The sequence below is a fragment of the Nothobranchius furzeri genome, chromosome 7 (genome assembly GCF_043380555.1).
Source record: "Nothobranchius furzeri strain GRZ-AD chromosome 7, NfurGRZ-RIMD1, whole genome shotgun sequence".
NCBI lineage: Eukaryota > Metazoa > Chordata > Actinopteri > Cyprinodontiformes > Nothobranchiidae > Nothobranchius > Nothobranchius furzeri.
This window is the reverse complement of record NC_091747.1, coordinates 26629197-26647842: the sequence shown is the minus strand read 5'-3', so window position 1 is coordinate 26647842 and position 18646 is coordinate 26629197. Positions and strand designations below refer to the sequence as shown.

Genomic DNA, 18646 nt, shown 5'->3' with positions numbered 1-18646 from the left:
CACAGATTACCCACAATGCTTCATGGTAAAATCCATCACGTTGAAGAAGAACGTCTGACCAAACGACTCGACACTAAAGAGAAGTAAAGACGCTCCTAATCTATGTTTCAGTCGTATAAAAGTTGGAATGATCTTCTGTGTTTAACCTTTAACCTTCAGGAGATTTTTAACCTGCTGTAATTATTCTGACAAACTTCCAAATGATGACAGTTTTCATGTTTTGTATTGTATGAATAAAAAATGTCCCAAACTTCAGCGACACCAGAGTCCTTGTGGGACTTTCTGTTGACTCAGACCAACATGGTGTTGTCATGGTTACGCAGCACCAGGCTGGCCACGTGGATCAACAGTGTGAGTGCTAGTTCCTTAGAGGAATTCTCATCAGCTGATCTCTGAGGAATAACTCCTGATGTGTGAGACTGTTGCTCTAACTCACAGCTATTGTCTGTTTGGACTCTTAACTGTGGTTCTGCTGAGGGTCACGGCACAGTCACCAGACAAGCTGCAGAAAACAGGAAAAACCATTTAATCAAGTCAAAGGAAAGTCCAGAATCCTGCAGTGGCATTAACAGGACTGGGATCAGACAGAACCGGGACAGCATGCATGAGATTTATTAGAAGCTGACAGGAATGAAGAAACTGGATGGACAAGATGCTGAAGGAGCTCCAGGTCCAAACTATTCATCCATCCATTTTCTGAACCCGCTTTGTCCATGCAGGGTTGCGGGGGGGTGCCTATCTCCAGCGGTCCATGCAGAAGGATCCCAGGTCGGGAAGAGAACCCACGACCTTCTAGCTGCAAGGCAACAGCTCCAACCACTGCACCACTGCGCAGCCCCAGGTCCAAACTAGAAAAGCTAAACAGAGACTAACCCATGAGGCTGGAGAAGATAATAGAGCAGGAAGAGCAGTCCAAATCAAACAGAACAAGGTTCTACTGAAGAACATGATCCAGATCCAGAACAGATGAGGGGTCGGTTCTGGGGTCCAATAGCTGACGTCTTCCTCTTCAAAGCAAATGAATGTCAGCACAACAAAACAATCAAGTACTCCACCTCTGGAAGCTGGATCGTCTCTGGTCTGCTCTCTGGATGAAACTAGTACACAAAAGTGATGAGAGATTTCTGCCGAGGTTCTGAGGGCTTCTCTCTGGAGTCCACTGGATCAGTTGGATCTGTGGGAAACAGCTGAGTGAAGGGAGAGTCTAGGTGAGGAAAGTTCTGGAAGAAGGTTGGAGGAGGAAGTCCGACCACACTGTAAGCCTTCAGAGCAGTAAGACCGTTCAACACACTGACATCGATGAAGGTCACGTGGAAGGATGAGGACTCCAGATCTGCTGCAGTCCCTGCTGAGGGGACTACCTGGAGCTCCTGGTCAGGATGAGGAGATTCTGGTGCTGCACTGTGAATTCTGAGGGTCTGCAGACCAAGTAGAACAAGCTGCTGGCTCTGCAGATGCTTCATTCCACAAAAAGACAGTTTCAAATGTGCAACCATGCTGCTGTTCAGCAGCTCCTCGAGCACCCACAGCTCCTTCACCCACACTGTTAGAAGTCCTGCTTTCTGTAGACGCTGGACAGATGACCGCAGGACAGTGTTGCACCTGCACAGAGAGTTCGCCAGAGCCTCATCGCAGTACCCGATGGGAGCAGAGCAGCTACAATTCCTCAAGCTGGAGACTGGAGAACCGCTGTCAAACAGCAGCATGCTGCTGGCTGTCTGAGAAGAACCATCTGTAGAAGCAGAGGTCATCATCTGAGATTCAGAAGTCAGGAGGAACACCACACACAGTGACCATGGCAACAAGGCAGTTGAGGCTGTGTTTGGAGACATCTCCATTGAGACTGAAGAGACTACATCTTCACTGAGTGGAGACCGCTGGGAGAAGAAGACCTGTAGAGAGAGTAAAGAGAAAAAAATCAGCAAAACAGCTACGAGTCACTCTAAACTAAAGCCTGGTTTATGCTTCTCCGTCAGCTCCGCAAGGGACAGACACGCATGGATTGACGGAAGCGTTTTGCTCTCATACTTCTCCGTCTCCTGGAGAGTGTTGCAAAGCAATTGCCCGGCAGGATACCACAGAGGGCGTAGCGCTGTTCTGTGGTATCCTGTCATGTATCGGTCGAAGATAGTGTGTTTATATTGTGTTTTTTGTGTATATAAGAGACTTTTAACACGGACACATTTGTCTCTCATTCTCCCACCTCTTCATGCGCTCCCCACCTCTAAACCCACGTTTCCTGTCATTTCGGTCCACAAATAAAAACGCTTGCTGCACACCTTTTCATTCCTCCAGTCACGGGAGGATGAAACGTTCATATTTTTAGAGTTTTTTCACAAGGTATTCTTCAAGCTTCTCTGTGTCTGCCGCTAGTTATCCTCGGCTCTCTTTGCAATGGCAGCGCTGTAAACAACAGCGGCGTCCTGACCATTCACAAGCTTGCGTTGTCCGTCTCGTTCGACGGATGTTTAAAAAAGTGGGCTCGACTCCGTACGTACTTGCATGCCTGCCGGAGCCCTACGCAAGGATGGATAATGGCGTTGCGTGTCTCCACACTGACGCAGACGGAGAAGCATAAATCAGGCTTAACTCAACCTAATCTACGAGTCGCTTTAACTCGACCTTCTCTTTTTGTCGATCTAACTCAACCATTCCTATGTGTCGATTTAACTCGTCCTTCTCTACCAGTCGCTCTAACTTGGCCTCCTCTACAAGTTGATCTGACTCCACCATCTCTACGAGTCACTCTAAAGCCTCAACACACCCGATAAAGGACAGGTCTGACACGGACCACGGCTTCTGTGTGGATAAAAAGTGACCAAGTCCAATCAGAGGATTCACACTGGCTGCAATGCAGAGCTCCAGAAAGTTTCTGTGTATTTTTTCCTGACCCTGCATGCGGATCATGATGAAGTTAAAGAAATGAATAATACTAATAACAATAACTTTATTTATACAACGCCGTTAAACAAAGCATACCACAATCTAAAACAACAGCACAGCAAAAGCCAGACGGAGTAAAGACCAAAGAGATGATGCTAAAATAAGAAGTTAAGTTAAAATGCCTAAAAAGTGAGCATTCGTTAAAAGCTTTAGTGAAAAGGTTCGTTTTCAGTATATCCTCCGAGCATACTTGTCTGACATTCTGTGGCCGAACATTCCACAGCAACGGAGCAGGAAAAGCAAAAGCACGCCCTCCCAAAAGATTTACAAGAACTAGACAGGGAATGTGACAAAATTCAGTAGAAAATAAACAGATAGGGTGAGAAGCTCAGTCATCCTGGAGGGGCTAAGAGTTGACCCGCTGCTCCTCCACACTGAGAGGAGTCCGATGAGGTGGCCTCGGGCATCTGAACATGGTGGAGCAACTACGTTCCTCATCTGGCCAGCCAGCGCCTTGGGATTCCCTCAGAAGAGTTGTTCCAAGCGGCTGGGGAGAGGGAAGACTGGGTCTCTCTGCTTAGGATGCTGTGACCCGCCCCGCCCCCAGATAAGCGGACGATAATGGATGGATGGGTTTTTTTGTTATTAAAGACTGGAATATTGGTCTACGTATTTCATGTTATTTGTACAGGTACGTTTTAAATGTATTGTGTCAGATTTGTAATCACGGTGCTCTTGTGGGAGCAGATATCCGGAGACATTCCAAACACAAACCACAGCAGTGTAAATGACAGTCCATCTGGAAGCCATGTGGAAACCAGACCACCTCCGTGCCATAGTCCTTGTGAAGCAGGCTTTCCTCGACCAGCTTTATAAGTCGTTCGGACTTCTTTCCTTCCTTGTGTCTTGTCTGTAAAGTAACCAGAACTGATGTCTGCGAGCCAGAAACATGCCTCAGAGTTTTCCTCTCCCAGCAGAGCTCTACAGCTTCAGCTACAACACCCCACCTGATATCAAAGCTGGTTTTTACAACCCCAAGAAACAGAGATGGAAACAGAAGAGAAGTGGGGTGGGGGTGAGGGGGTGTTAAATGACAAAACAACATCTGCAGAAAGACGGGATTGAGAAATCACATAACGTTACATAACAGTAAAAACGCTTACTGGCAATCACACGGTAGTGCTTCATTTATTAAGTATTTAGTGCCAACCACAGCCCACGGCACCGTGTCAAAACACCTGAGTCCAGGTGTGTGTGTGTGTGTGTACACGCTGGTGTACGTGAAGTTTCTCCACAGGAGTGTCTAAGGCCCTGTCCACACGTAGCCGGGGATCTGCCAAAACGTAGATATTTTTCTACGTTTTGGCCTGTCATCCACACAAAAACAGAGTTTTTTCACACGAAAACGGATCTTTTTACAAACTCCGGCCAAAGTGAAGATGTGCGTTTTCTCCGTTTTGGGTGTCTGCGTGTGGACAGACAAAACCCGAGTTTTAAGGTCCGCAACGTCACTTTCCGCAACAAAAAAATGCTGACATCACGTGTGCGACCTGTGTTTACACTAGCCGACAGCATGGATGTCCTCAAAGCTGCGCTCGCTTTATCAATTGTCCAAGCGCTTTTTGCTTGTTTGTTTTTGCAAGCGGAATTACTGCTGCTTGCGGAAGACCACAGACGAAGGACGAGGTTAAGAACGGGGGAAGTACTGCCGCCTACAGGTCTGGCATGTCCTTAAGAACGTATTTATCCGGGTACGTGTGGACAGAGTTTTTTTTTAAACGAGGTGGAGTGGATGCAAGTGTAACCCAGAAGCTAGAACCTTAATGAGGTATTAACTAATTGGCTTACTAATATGATCCATCCTCAATTTAGATAAAATATAAAATATAAATTAAGGAAATTAACAATACTAATTAATAGATATCTAATTAACTAATAGATAATTTCATAATGAATTATTGGAAGGGTGAATAACTAAAATAACGAGTTTAATATTAAACATCGGTTAAAACAAGAATCTTGAACATCACTAACAGAAACAGAAGAGGAAAGCTGTATACTATTGGTCCAGGTGGGAATCTGAAATTTCATTGGCTGAGAGAAATAAGTCCCGCCTACGCGAAATAAAACCGTGCGACGCAGCTGAGCGAGAGGAGAGACAAACGGCTGTGCAGCACGCAGATACAGAAAGCAAAGACTGAGCAGTTAGAGAGAGAGAGAGAGAGAGAAAAAAAAACAACGGTCGAGGCCGTGAAGAACCCTGATTTGGGTGCCGCATAGATAGAGGGAGAGGCGGACTTGACTCCTTCTAATAAGAGCTAGGAACTTGGAACCAACGCGGTGAGTAAAGAAAAAAGAAGAGAAAAAGCTAACGATGCAACTTAAAAAAAAAAAGGAAACTTAAATAGCTTATCAAATTAATTCCATTCTTATAGATTTGTGTGGAGACGACAGAGTGAACCAATCCTCTGTAGGAGGGAACCGTTGGAGCGCGTTGGTGAGTGAATGAGATTAAATTCAGTAAATTATTAAATTCAAAAAGCTAATTACAGCAACCGAGGTGACAGCAGTGGGCTGCTAGACGTTAGATCCCAGGAGTTAACATCTCAAACTACCAGTTAACGGTGGTAGGGCATATAGGAGTTAACGGCTCAAACCGCCAGTTAACGGCGGTAGGGCATATGGGATTCCCAGGAGTTAACGGCTCAAACCGCCAGTTAATGGTGGTACGGCCTAGATGTACAAGGTCCTCAGGGGCGTTATAGCTAACACCATAGAATTAGCAATGCGTCCCTTAACCAAACATTTAATAATAAAAAAAATAGATAAATAAAAATAAATAAAAGCTAACTGATTAGGGAGGAATTATTTTACAAAGGTGGACCAAAGGACCAGAATTTATATTTTGTTGAATTTTGTTATAGAACATTTTATTTATTTATTTATTTATTTATTTATTTATTTATTTATTTATTTATTGTGTTACAGATATACAAGGTGTCACAATGCTGTATAGAAACACAACTAAATGTATCCTTGTTGTCATGAATGTATTTCTTGTTGAATAGTGTAGAGTAATAGAATCTAACTGAGCCTATTGAGCTGAACAATTGTTGTCATATGTAATTATATTTCCAGAGCTACTGAGAATTATTTTAATAGACAATCAAATTGATGTTATGTTAGTTGAACTGTGAACCCAAACATGATTGGCTATGCCAATAGAGTGAAGCATTTGTTTAAGTCTGTAAGACTTTATGCTGTGATGTGACGAGAAGGGTCGATGCCAACTCGCTAACAGTCCTGTTGTTTACAGGCTGGGTTTTTTTTTTCCTTGGGTTTGATCCCGACTCCTATGATCACTCACTTGGAACGAGAACTGGATTTCTTCCTGACGAGGGAGATGGCGAGCCTTAACCACTGAACGAACCAGGACATCTCAAGTAACTGAAGAGCAGACTGCTCTCTTCTGTGAACAATCTCAACGGTGTGGTAGGAAAAAATCGCACCACCGGACTGACTTTCACCCCAAGCGTGGGGATTTGACTTGACGCCGGCTGACTTGTGACTCATATGATCAAATCTCATACCGACCATTTTACTATTGTCGATTGTTTTCATCTGTTTTTATGTGTTATCTTTATGTGTTATATCTCCCATTATTATTAAAATTTAGTATATAAACCGTTTCATGCTATACCCGTGACTCCAGTCATTCTTAAACAACCTCCAATTCTCCCCGAACCTAATTATTGGCCCATTTGTTTATTTTTTCTTTTAATTATCTTATTGTATCCTGTAATCCGGTTACATAAAACTTGGCGAGCCAGCCAGGAGAATTGTAGAGTTGTTACCTTAGCTAACCATTGACTGACATCATAAGAGTGCCTGGAGGTCACAGTGGTTTGCCATTTTGGCATTATTGGTACTTTTGAGTGTTTTAAAATGGAAGTTGTGAAAACAGAAAAGGTCAAAGTTTCAAATGCTGTTTTAATCAGTGGGTTAACTGATACAGACCTTGATAACGAAGTCTTTGGGTTTATGGAAGGATTCGGACCAGTTAACAGGCGCATTAAGTTACCAAACTGTGATCAGATTATTGTGGAGTTTCAACATGAAGCCACTGTTAAGGAATTAAAGAAACAATGTTTACCCTATGACAAACCTTGTACTAGGAACCCAGATGTTTTCTTCCATATTCAAGACCTAGCCAGCGCGTACAGTCTAGAAACTAGCACATCTGCCACTGATGCCTATCTGTCAGAGCTCAGGGACATAGCTGCGCGTAGCAATCAATCATTTAAAGACCTTCTAATGGAGGAACTGGCAAAAATTGGGGAATCTTTAGGAAGGGATACCCATGCATCTGAACCAGTCACTGAACCAGAGCCAATGCTCCATAGTGACCAAGTTACATATTCCCTGCCTTTAACACCAGAAGTTAACTATATGAACAACTCAAAGGACAATTGTCCACCTACAGAGACTGGAAAACAAAACCCTTGCATTCCACCAAATCTTTTAAACACACCTGAGGTTCAGCGAGTTATTGTGGAACACATTGTTAAAAGCAGTGAGGTTATCCCTCCGCCTACTTCACAATACAGACTAAAACCGTTCTCAGGGCGAGTTCCACACCCTTCTTTTGAAACTGACTATGATACTTGGCGTAGTAGTGTAGTGTTATGCATAAATGATCCTTCACTCACCAAGTCCCAAATTGTACGAAGAATCGTGGAGAGTCTGTCAGCCCCAGCAGCGAGCATCGTTAAAGCTCTTAGTCCAAAATCCGACCCGGAAACGTACCTTGAACATCTCGATTCAGCTTACGCAGCTGTCGAAGACGGCGACGAGCTCTTTGCTCGCTTTTTAAACACAAACCAGGACAGTGGTGAAAAACCTTCCGATTACTTTCAGAGGTTATACACCTTGTTAAACCTAGTTATTCAGAGGAATGGAATTTCCTCCAGTGACGCCGACCAGCAGCTGCTCAAGCAGTTTTGCAGAGGCTGTTGGGACAGCTCGCTGATTTCAAACCTGCAACTCGAACAAAAGAAAGACAACCCGCCTCATTTTACAGCACTTCTCCTCAAACTGCGCACTGAAGAAGACAAACAGGCTACTAAAGCAGCACGCATGAAACAACACTTAGGGGCACAACGAACTAGAGTGTATTCAAATGTGCAAACAACATGCTCTCAGAGTAAAAACACTTGTGAACTGGAAATAGATGATAACTGTGATGACTTACGCAAACAAATCGCTGAGCTCAGGAGCCAAATTGCACAGCTTAAGGTTAACAACACAGATAAAAAGGCAAAGAAAACTCAAAAAGAGTCAAAACCCCGTGTGGGGACTAAAATTCCAGATGAGCCCAAACAGATTCAGCAGATAACAGCAGTGGTGCCCAGACCAAAGCCTGGATACTGTTTTAAGTGCGGAGAAGATGGGCACATAGCTTCTAGCTGTAGCAACGAGCCAAATCCAGCACTAGTTGCAACTAAAAGACTTGCTCTTAGACAGAAGCAGCGCGAGTGGGAGATGTCAAAGCCAATTGCTCAGTCTCCTCCTTTAAACCGGTAGAAGCTCCTATCGTGGGACAGATAGGTGCTAAAGTAGAACCAAGTCCCTCTAAGGAAAGGACAGAGAGACTTTTTTGCAAGCCAGTTCATGCTCATTCAGTGCCAAAACTTCCCAAAAGATTAGTGGGTGGGCGATGCACAGCTACAGTCTCAGTTAACAGTGTTGAATGTAATTGTTTACTGGATTCAGGGTCCCAGGTAACCACCATTGCCAATTCTTTTTACCAAGAACACTTACCTGACCTCTCAATTAAACCCATCAGTAATCTGTTAGAAGTCGAGGGCGCAAACGGTCAAGCAGTTCCTTATTTAGGATACATAGAGATAAGTGTCACATTTCCAAAAGAGCTCGATCAGTCTGGACTTGAGTTACCTACCCTTGCGTTAGTGGTTCCGGATATAAGCTCAAACTCTGATACACCACTACTCATTGGCACAAACACACTCGATCCTTTGTATGAGCAATTGTCTGCCAATAACTTACCTGATTCCAAGGCACTCTCTTATGGGTACCAACACGTGCTAAAAGCCTTAGCAGTCAGAAAAAAACAAAGCAAAGATGGACGAGTTGGTGTGGTGAAGCTTCGAGGGAGAACCCAAGAAGTTCTCCCTGCAAATAAAAAACTGTTACTAGAAGGGTTTATGCAACCCAGCCAAAACAAGCATGAGCCTTATGCACTCATTGAACAACCCACCAATGGTTCTCTACCAGGGGGTATAATTGTAGACTGTTGCCTCATTTCCTTACCTTCACATGGTCCATACAAAGTACCTGTTGTACTAAGAAACGAAACTAACCATGACATCACATTACCCACTAACTGTGTGATCGCTGAGTTAGTTAAAGCCGATCGTGTTATGCCATATCCAGAACCTGACAAAAGTGATCAGAAAGTACTTGCGGCGTGTAGTTTGCAGCAACAGACTTCACCTTCAAACCCTCCTCTCAGTTTTGACTTCGGTACTTCGCCCTTGTCCGAAGAATGGAAAGGGAGGATCACCAACAAACTTAACACTTACTCCGATGTGTTTTCGCACCACGATCTTGATTTTGGTCATACACAACAGATAAGACATCACATCAACTTAAAAGACGAGACCCCATTCAAACAGAAATCTCGGCCGATCCATCCACATGATTATGAAGCCGTGAGAAAACATTTGGAAGCCCTCTTGGAAACCGGTATAATAAGAGAGTCGGAGTCTCCATTTGCCTCACCAATAGTCGTAGTTCGGAAAAAGAATGGTGAGGTACGTCTATGTATAGACTATAGAAAGCTTAATCTGCAAACCATTCGCGACGCATATGCCCTGCCTAACTTGGAGGAGTCCTTTTCTGCTCTCGCTGGATCACAGTGGTTTTCTGTGATGGACCTCAAGTCAGGTTACTATCAAATAGAGATGTGTGAAAAGGATAAACCTAAAACTGCTTTTGTTTGCCCGTTTGGGTTTTATGAATTTAACCGTATGCCACAAGGAATAACAAATGCTCCAAGCACTTTCCAACGGGTTATGGAAAAGTGTATGAAGGACATTAATCTGAAGGAAGTGTTAGTTTTCCTAGACGACTTGATCGTCTTTTCCAACTCCTTGGAAGAACACGAAACCAGACTTTCTCACGTTCTTGAACGGCTTAGAGAATACGGACTCAAGCTATCACCAGATAAGTGTCGTTTTTTCCAGACATCTGTGCGTTATCTTGGACATATAGTATCTCGAGATGGCATAAAAACCGATCCAGATAAGGTGGAAGCACTCAAAACATGGCCGAAGCCTCAGACTTTGAAGGAACTCCAATCTTTCTTAGGATTTACCGGTTATTACCGACGCTTCGTTAAAGATTACTCAAATATTGTCAAGCCACTAACATCTCTCACGGCTGGTTATCCACCCAAACGGAAAAACTTTAAAACACCACCATGTAGATCAAAGTACTTGAACCCCAAAGAACCCTTTGGGAATCGTTGGAGCCAAGACTGTGAGAAGTCCTTTCAAACTATTATTGAAAAACTTACCACTTCGCCAGTTCTTGGCTACGCTGACGCAAAACTCCCATATCTAGTACACACAGATGCTAGTACGACCGGACTCGGTGCAGCGCTATACCAAGTGCAAAACGGTGTCACACAGGTAATCGCTTATGCAAGTCGCGGTTTAAGCTCTAGTGAAACTAGGTACCCTGCGCACAAGTTGGAGTTTCTAGCCTTAAAGTGGGCCATAACAGATAAGTTTCATGACTATTTGTATGGGAACACATTCACTGTCATTACTGATAATAATCCGTTAACTTACCTCTTAACAACGGCAAAACTCGATGCAACGAGCTATCGTTGGCTAGCTGCGTTGTCCACCTATAATTTTGACATCAGATACCGTGCAGGTACACAGAACGTTGACGCGGATGGCCTGTCTAGGAGGCTGCATGATAAACCTGAAGACAACTCAAAATTCACTGAGGAATGCCAACGACTAGATGAGTTCCGATCTCATCTTTTTTCCTCTGTCAAAGAAGTCGAGCTTCAACTTCAAGCCGAAGCAGTGAAGGCAACATGCCAAAAGCACATGGTCTTGGATGAGACTGATTCTCCTTGTGGTTTAGTTCAGTCACTTGCCATGTCTGCAGCGGCCATTCCAGACCTATTCCAGTTGGAAGACAATAGTGACAGTTTCTTTGCTGTGCCCAAGTATAACCATGCTGACCTTGTCTCCTTGCAGAGGAAAGATCCAACCATTGGCCGAGTCATTCAGCTGCTTATGACTGACAATAAACCGCCAACTGATACTATTGCAGAACCCCCGGTGGTTCTTAACCTTTTGAGAGAGTGGAAACGGTTTGAGTTTCAAAATGATTTACTGTACCGGAGACGCCAATTAGGACCAGAGACATCATTGCAGTTAGTCTTGCCTGATTCATTACGTTCAACAGTCATGCAAAGCCTACATGATGATATGGGGCATCTTGGGGTTGAACGTACGACAGATCTCATTCGGTCCCGTTTTTACTGGCCAAGAATGGCTAGTGATATCGAAATCAAAGTTAAAACTTGCGAAAGATGTATCCGTCGGAAGGCCCTCCCTGACAAAGCTGCTCCAATGGTGAGTATTACCACCACCAGACCTATGGAGTTAGTTTGCATGGATTTTCTCTCCATAGAACCAGACAGTAAGAACACTAAAGATGTCTTAGTGATTACAGACCATTTTACAAAGTATGCAGTGTCCATCCCAACCAAAGATCAGAAAGCCACCACCGTCGCGAAGAACCTGTGGGAACATTTTTTAGTCCACTACGGGTTTCCTGAGCGTCTTCATAGTGATCAGGGACGGGATTTCGAATCACGTACAATCAAGGAACTTTGTTCTTTACTTGGTATCCGTAAAGTCAGAACGAGCCCTTATCACCCTCGTGGCAACCCCGTTGAACGGTACAATCGTACATTACTCAGCATGTTGGGAACTTTACAAGCCACTGAGAAACATCACTGGCGCGATTTTGTAAAACCACTTACTCACTCGTACAATTGTACAAAAAATGACGTGACGGGATACTCTCCCTACGAGCTAATGTTCGGTAGGCAGCCTCGGTTGCCTATAGATATTGCCTTTGGGTTACCGCATTTGAACAAGCCCTCTATAACTCATTCTCAGTATGTTAAAGAACTGAAGAGTCATCTGGAACAGAGTTATGACATTGTCATAAAAAACTCTCAAAAAACAGCGAGGAAGAACAAAGAACGGTTTGACAGAAACATTCGTGAGTCCACACTAGGTGTGGGAGATCGTGTTTTAGTCCGAAATCTTCGCTTAAGAGAAAAGCATAAATTAGCAGACAAATGGGAGCAAACAGTGTATATAGTTCTCAAACAGATGGAAAACTTGCCAGTATACACTGTAAAACCAGAGAACGGAGAAGGACCCAACAGAACACTCCACAGAGATCTTTTACTGCCTTGTGGTTTTCTCTCTTCATTAGAAAATGAAACAGAACGCGTTACGAAACCTAGCAGACCTCATACAAGACAGAGTTCAGCCTTAGAACCTGACCCAGATGAGCCACTTGACGAAGAGGTAGATGAGTTTTATTACTCTGATCTTCCACAAGTGCTAAACCGACCATCCTATCAAATAGCGGTCACCTTGCCAAATAGGGAACTCATAGCAGATTCAGGACCGGTAAATAATATTCAACAACAAAACACACTATCCTTACACACAGGGGATCGCAAGGAACCAACCTTAGCTGGTAATGAAAATGCTGAATTGTCCTTACTTGACAAAGGCATCAACACCGAAACATTCTTACCTGACAGAATGAGTGAAACTGCGACATTCTTACCTGAAAGAGTGAAAGAAGCAGCAACATACTTACCTGAAAAAACGAAAAAAAACGAAGTATACTTACCTGACGTAGAAACGGGGGATGAAACTAACACAAACCTACCTCAATTGGATGGTGTCCTAAAGTCGCAGCAACGTGATGTAAGTTTTGAACCCATCATACACGATCAGACACATACATCTGAAAAGACCAAAGTCTTAGAGAATAGCTCATCAGCTCTGTCGGAAACAGAGAGCTCACTTCGTCCTGTCTCAGTTGAGAATCAAACCGAAACGGATGAGCATGATACTGTGCAACCAGAGATGTATGTCAGGAGATCTGAACGAAGTAGTCAGCCTCCTCAAAGACTAACTTACTCTCAATTGGGCAATCCACTAGTGACCGTAGTTAGGTCCCTTTTCCAAGGACTTAATAAAGCTTTTATTGACTCTCTTACTCAAGAAGTTGTGTACCCCGTAGAAACAATGCACAGGGACGTGCATGATATTTAATGGGGGAGGATGTAACCCAGAAGCTAGAACCTTAATGAGGTATTAACTAATTGGCTTACTAATATGATCCATCCTCAATTTAGATAAAATATAAAATATAAATTAAGGAAATTAACAATACTAATTAATAGATATCTAATTAACTAATAGATAATTTCATAATGAATTATTGGAAGGGTGAATAACTAAAATAACGAGTTTAATATTAAACATCGGTTAAAACAAGAATCTTGAACATCACTAACAGAAACAGAAGAGGAAAGCTGTATACTATTGGTCCAGGTGGGAATCTGAAATTTCATTGGCTGAGAGAAATAAGTCCCGCCTCCGCGAAATAAAACCGTGCGACGCAGCTGAGCGAGAGGAGAGACAAACGGCTGTGCAGCACGCAGATACAGAAAGCAAAGACTGAGCGGTTAGAGAGAGAGAGAGAGAGAAAAAAAAACAACGGTCGAGGCCGTGAAGAACCCTGATTTGGGTGCCGCATAGATAGAGGGAGAGGCGGACTTGACTCCTTCTAATAAGAGCTAGGAACTTGGAACCAACGCGGTGAGTAAAGAAAAAAGAAGAGAAAAAGCTAACGATGCAACTTAAAAAAAAAAAGGAAACTTAAATAGCTTATCAAATTAATTCCATTCTTATAGATTTGTGTGGAGACGACAGAGTGAACCAATCCTCTGTAGGAGGGAACCGTTGGAGCGCGTTGGTGAGTGAATGAGATTAAATTCAGTAAATTATTAAATTCAAAAAGCTAATTACAGCAACCGAGGTGACAGCAGTGGGCTGCTAGACGTTAGATCCCAGGAGTTAACATCTCAAACTACCAGTTAACGGTGGTAGGGCATATAGGAGTTAACGGCTCAAACCGCCAGTTAACGGCGGTAGGGCATATGGGATTCCCAGGAGTTAACGGCTCAAACCGCCAGTTAATGGTGGTACGGCCTAGATGTACAAGGTCCTCAGGGGCGTTATAGCTAACACCATAGAATTAGCAATGCGTCCCTTAACCAAACATTTAATAATAAAAAAAATAGATAAATAAAAATAAATAAAAGCTAACTGATTAGGGAGGAATTATTTTACAAAGGTGGACCAAAGGACCAGAATTTATATTTTGTTGAATTTTGTTATAGAACATTTTATTTATTTATTTATTTATTTATTTATTTATTTATTTATTTATTGTGTTACAGATATACAAGGTGTCACAATGCTGTATAGAAACACAACTAAATGTATCCTTGTTGTCATGAATGTATTTCTTGTTGAATAGTGTAGAGTAATAGAATCTAACTGAGCCTATTGAGCTGAACAATTGTTGTCATATGTAATTATATTTCCAGAGCTACTGAGAATTATTTTAATAGACAATCAAATTGATGTTATGTTAGTTGAACTGTGAACCCAAACATGATTGGCTATGCCAATAGAGTGAAGCATTTGTTTAAGTCTGTAAGACTTTATGCTGTGATGTGACGAGAAGGGTCGATGCCAACTCGCTAACAGTCCTGTTGTTTACAGGCTGGGTTTTTTTTTTTCCTTGGGTTTGATCCCGACTCCTATGATCACTCACTTGGAACGAGAACTGGATTTCTTCCTGACGAGGGAGATGGCGAGCCTTAACCACTGAACGAACCAGGACATCTCAAGTAACTGAAGAGCAGACTGCTCTCTTCTGTGAACAATCTCAACGGTGTGGTAGGAAAAAATCGCACCACCGGACTCTGACTTTCACCCCAAGCGTGGGGATTTGACTTGACGCCGGCTGACTTGTGACTCATATGATCAAATCTCATACCGACCATTTTACTATTGTCGATTGTTTTCATCTGTTTTTATGTGTTATCTTTATGTGTTATATCTCCCATTATTATTAAAATTTAGTATATAAACCGTTTCATGCTATACCCGTGACTCCAGTCATTCTTAAACAACCTCCAATTCTCCCCGAACCTAATTATTGGCCCATTTGTTTATTTTTTCTTTTAATTATCTTATTGTATCCTGTAATCCGGTTACACAAGTTTTTGGAGGGGCGGATATTCGTTTTTTAAAAAAAAAAACCCGGCTACGTGTGGACTAGGCCTAATAGTGAGTGTGAGATTCGAGACCCAAACAGAGTACAAGGTTCCCATTGAGAGTCTGCAACCTGGAAGGCCATGAGCAGCCATGCAGCCGGTCCCAGACATGACAGGTCTCTCTGAATGACCTTTAGTAGCATGTGGAGGCCAGCTGGAGAGCAGCAGAACACACACACACACACACACACACACACACACACACACACACACACACACACACACACACACACACACACACACACACACACACACACACACACACACACACACACACACACACTCAACTGAGGCAGTTATTCCATTTGGGCGGCACCCCCTGGCAGCGGTACCAGACCAGAACACTGCCTCTTTTATTTTCCAGCTCACGATGGGTGAAAAACTGGATTCATGGAGCAGAAGCCATACTTTTCCAGTCTGAGAAGATTTTCTGTAGCGGTTCTGATCCAAGTCTCTAAGGTTTGAGCTCACTCTTGATGCAGTTTGGTGTTTCTAGTTTCAGGAAGTACCTTTGTGGAAGCCTACAGGTTTTGTGTCGTTCTTAATTAGGACCAAGATGGAGTCAGATATCCGGTTCTGGTCTGACTGGGTTTTCACCTCCAGCCATCTACAGAAAATTGTCAGCTGGAAAGAAACTTAGAACCCTTAATTTGGACCTCTAGAGTATAGTCCAGAAGCCATTCTTATAAAATCAGTACCAAACAGCCTCTGGTACAGGACCCTGGTTCTGGAACAGGACTCTGGTTCTGGTACAAGACCCTGGTTCTAGGACAGGACCTTGGTTCTGGTACAAGACCCTGGTTCTAGGACAGGAGCCTGGTTCTGGGACAGGACTCTTGTTCTGGGACAGGACCCTGGTTCTGGGACAGGACCATGGTTCTAGGACAGGACTCTGGTTCTGGGACAGGACCCTGGTTCTGGGACAGGACTCTGGTTCTGGAGCAGGACCCTGGTTCTGGGACAGGACCCTGGTTCTGGAACAGGACTCTGGTTCTGGAACAGGACCCTGGTTCTGGAACAGGACTCTGGTTCTGGAGCAGGACCCTGGTTCTGGAGCAGGACCCTGGTTCTGGAGCAGGACCCTGGTTCTGGAACAGGACCCTGGTTCTGGTACAAGACCCTGGTTCTAGGACAGGACCCTGGTTCTGGGACAGGACTCTGGTTCTGGGACAGGACTCGGGATCATTTGAGTCCACCACATAGGACTTTTGGACTTTTCCATGTGACCCAGCTGCGGTGTGCTGATGGAACGTTCATAAATGCTCCTGACCTCACTGAGGTCTGCCTCCAGCAGCAGAACCATCTAAGCTCACGTGGAGTTAGTCATCATCCTTCCAGCTGTTCGTGAGCCAGGCTTTCCCACACACACACCACCGGTTCTTGTCCCTCTCTCCATCCTGCTGTCTCCTCTTTCCTCTCTTTTTTGGCTTTCCTTGTTTTCCTCCACCAGGGTGGGCGGAGCTATTGGATGCTAAGGGACGAAGATCCAGGATTGTCGTTCCAAAGTGTTTTTAGGAGGTGGGCGGCGTTTCCAAAGAACCAGGCTGCTCAGGGCGAGGCTTAACTCATTCCTGTGACATCATGCTACACCACAAACACCCCTGCCTCCTCACCTTCAGCCCTCCTCTTCCTCATGTCACACTCCACATCCTGTCCCAACATCACACACAACCCTGGAGTAGTTTCTCCTCAAATCCATGTTCATGCACCAGTCCGGTCCAGAACACCAGATCCAGTTCTCCAGACCCTCTGAAGGTCTTGAATGACTTCAGACCCAGTTTTGGTTCTGGTTCTAGAGGAAACGTTCAGGTTCATAACTCAAGGGATGTGCCAGGGCTGGTTATACAAATCGGAGCCACGTTTAATGGATGCTCTGTAAATGTTGGGTTAGTAGCACCCTGCCTGATGCATTGTGGGTAAATGACATCATGTCTCAGCTGTCTGACACAAATAACACATTTCTCTGTTGTAGGTAAACAGATCAGCTCTTTAGAACTTACTGTGGCGGTTCAGAGCTGGTTCTGCTGGGTCCAGATCCCTGCCGAGCTTGTACATCTGTCTGCTGGTTGGCTGGACAACCATATCTGTCTGGAATAGAAGAGAAGCTCAGGATGGAGGAGCAGAAGGAGGAAAACAAACAGTTCTCACCTTCGGAACACAAGGAGCAAACGGTTCTGACCCGATGTGACCATGTGGCAGGCTTTCTATCCATTTTCTGTTTTCTTCTCTCCTTTCTCCTTCTCTCCTCCTCTTCTGGGAAAACACCTCCCTCCTTTCAGCCAGTGGCTGAAGGGCTCCCTCTGGTGCCTCCTGAAGGCAGATCAGGGGTTTTCATCCGGATTGTTCCTTCTGAGATTACTGGAAGGAAAAAATGAGCACGAATGAGTTCTGGTTCTCTCTTGGATCACCGATCAGAATCAGAACAAACCTGCATGAACGTCAGAGACTTTTGAAAACGAACCCCTGATCGGACCAGAACCCCTGATCCAGTCAACGGTGGCTGGTGAAGAGTTCTGATGTAGCGGGCTGCAGGCCCGTTAGAATCAGTGGTGCTGAGTTGAATTATGGAGTCTGTATCATCTCTGCTTTTAGAGATTTGAAACAAGTCACCTGAAGCTACAGAATCAGGGGGTGTTTCTCAGTGCCAATTAAGGAACCTGGCCTTCTCGGTCCCGCCTCGGTTGCCTAGGAGATATGTCATCAGGAACCGCCAAGGCGTGTTGCAATGTTCATGTGCTACCGAGGCGTCTGTTCTCTGTTTGTTAGCCATTTAGCTAGCTGACCAAAATACACGGGAGGTGTCTTGTTGCCTTCTCTCAGTCAAAGATTCCCAGAATACAACGCAATATTTTCAAAAATGTGGTGGATCAGGATCCAGCAGCAGCTACTTTGGAGGCAAACGTCCTGTTTAAATGTAGTCAGACTAACTGTAGCTATCGAGCTGATGTCTAAATGTTCTTTCTTAGATCCAAAGCACTTGTCTATGGTTGGTTAGTTGCTTAGTAGTTGCAGGTTTGGAGGCTAGCGGGTAGTAACTCAAACATTTAATTTAACCAATATATAGTAAAAGGCTAATTATACATCTATAGGGAAATATGATGGGCGGGACGTAAACAAAGCGGCGCTGTGCAGCTGCGCTCACATAAGTCTGTTCCATTAAAGGTAGGAACATGGACACTCTGGCGACATCTGGTGTTTAGAGGTAGTAGCTGCAACAACAGACAACATTTTCCAGCCGTCTGGTTCACTGCTGACACGTGACCAGCCCGCATC

At 44.1% G+C, this 18646-nt stretch overlaps 1 protein-coding gene across 2 annotated transcripts; it reads right to left on the bottom strand.

Moving 5' to 3' along the window:
* Positions 1-510: 510 nt before the first annotated feature.
* LOC107382758 (exosomal polycystin-1-interacting protein) lies at positions 511-17660 on the bottom strand. Of its 2 annotated transcripts, none has more exons than XM_015955045.3 (3): positions 17522-17660; positions 17374-17461; positions 511-1892 (listed from the first exon to the last, which is right to left on the bottom strand). In XM_015955045.3, the coding sequence occupies exon 3, from the start codon at positions 1836-1838 to the stop codon at positions 1098-1100; it is 741 nt and encodes a 246-aa protein (XP_015810531.1). In that variant the 5' UTR covers positions 1839-1892; positions 17374-17461; positions 17522-17660; the 3' UTR covers positions 511-1097. The 2 variants fall into 2 exon arrangements, with proteins under 2 accessions (XP_015810531.1, XP_070409097.1); XM_070552996.1 differs by having other exon boundaries at positions 17374-17457; positions 17522-17636.
* Positions 17661-18646: the final 986 nt, after the last annotated feature.

Excerpts from the sequence above, each read along its gene's own strand:
- LOC107382758 (XM_015955045.3), bottom strand. The coding sequence starts at position 1,838 with ATGGAGATGTCTCCAAACACAGCCTCAACTGCCTTGTTGCCATGGTCA.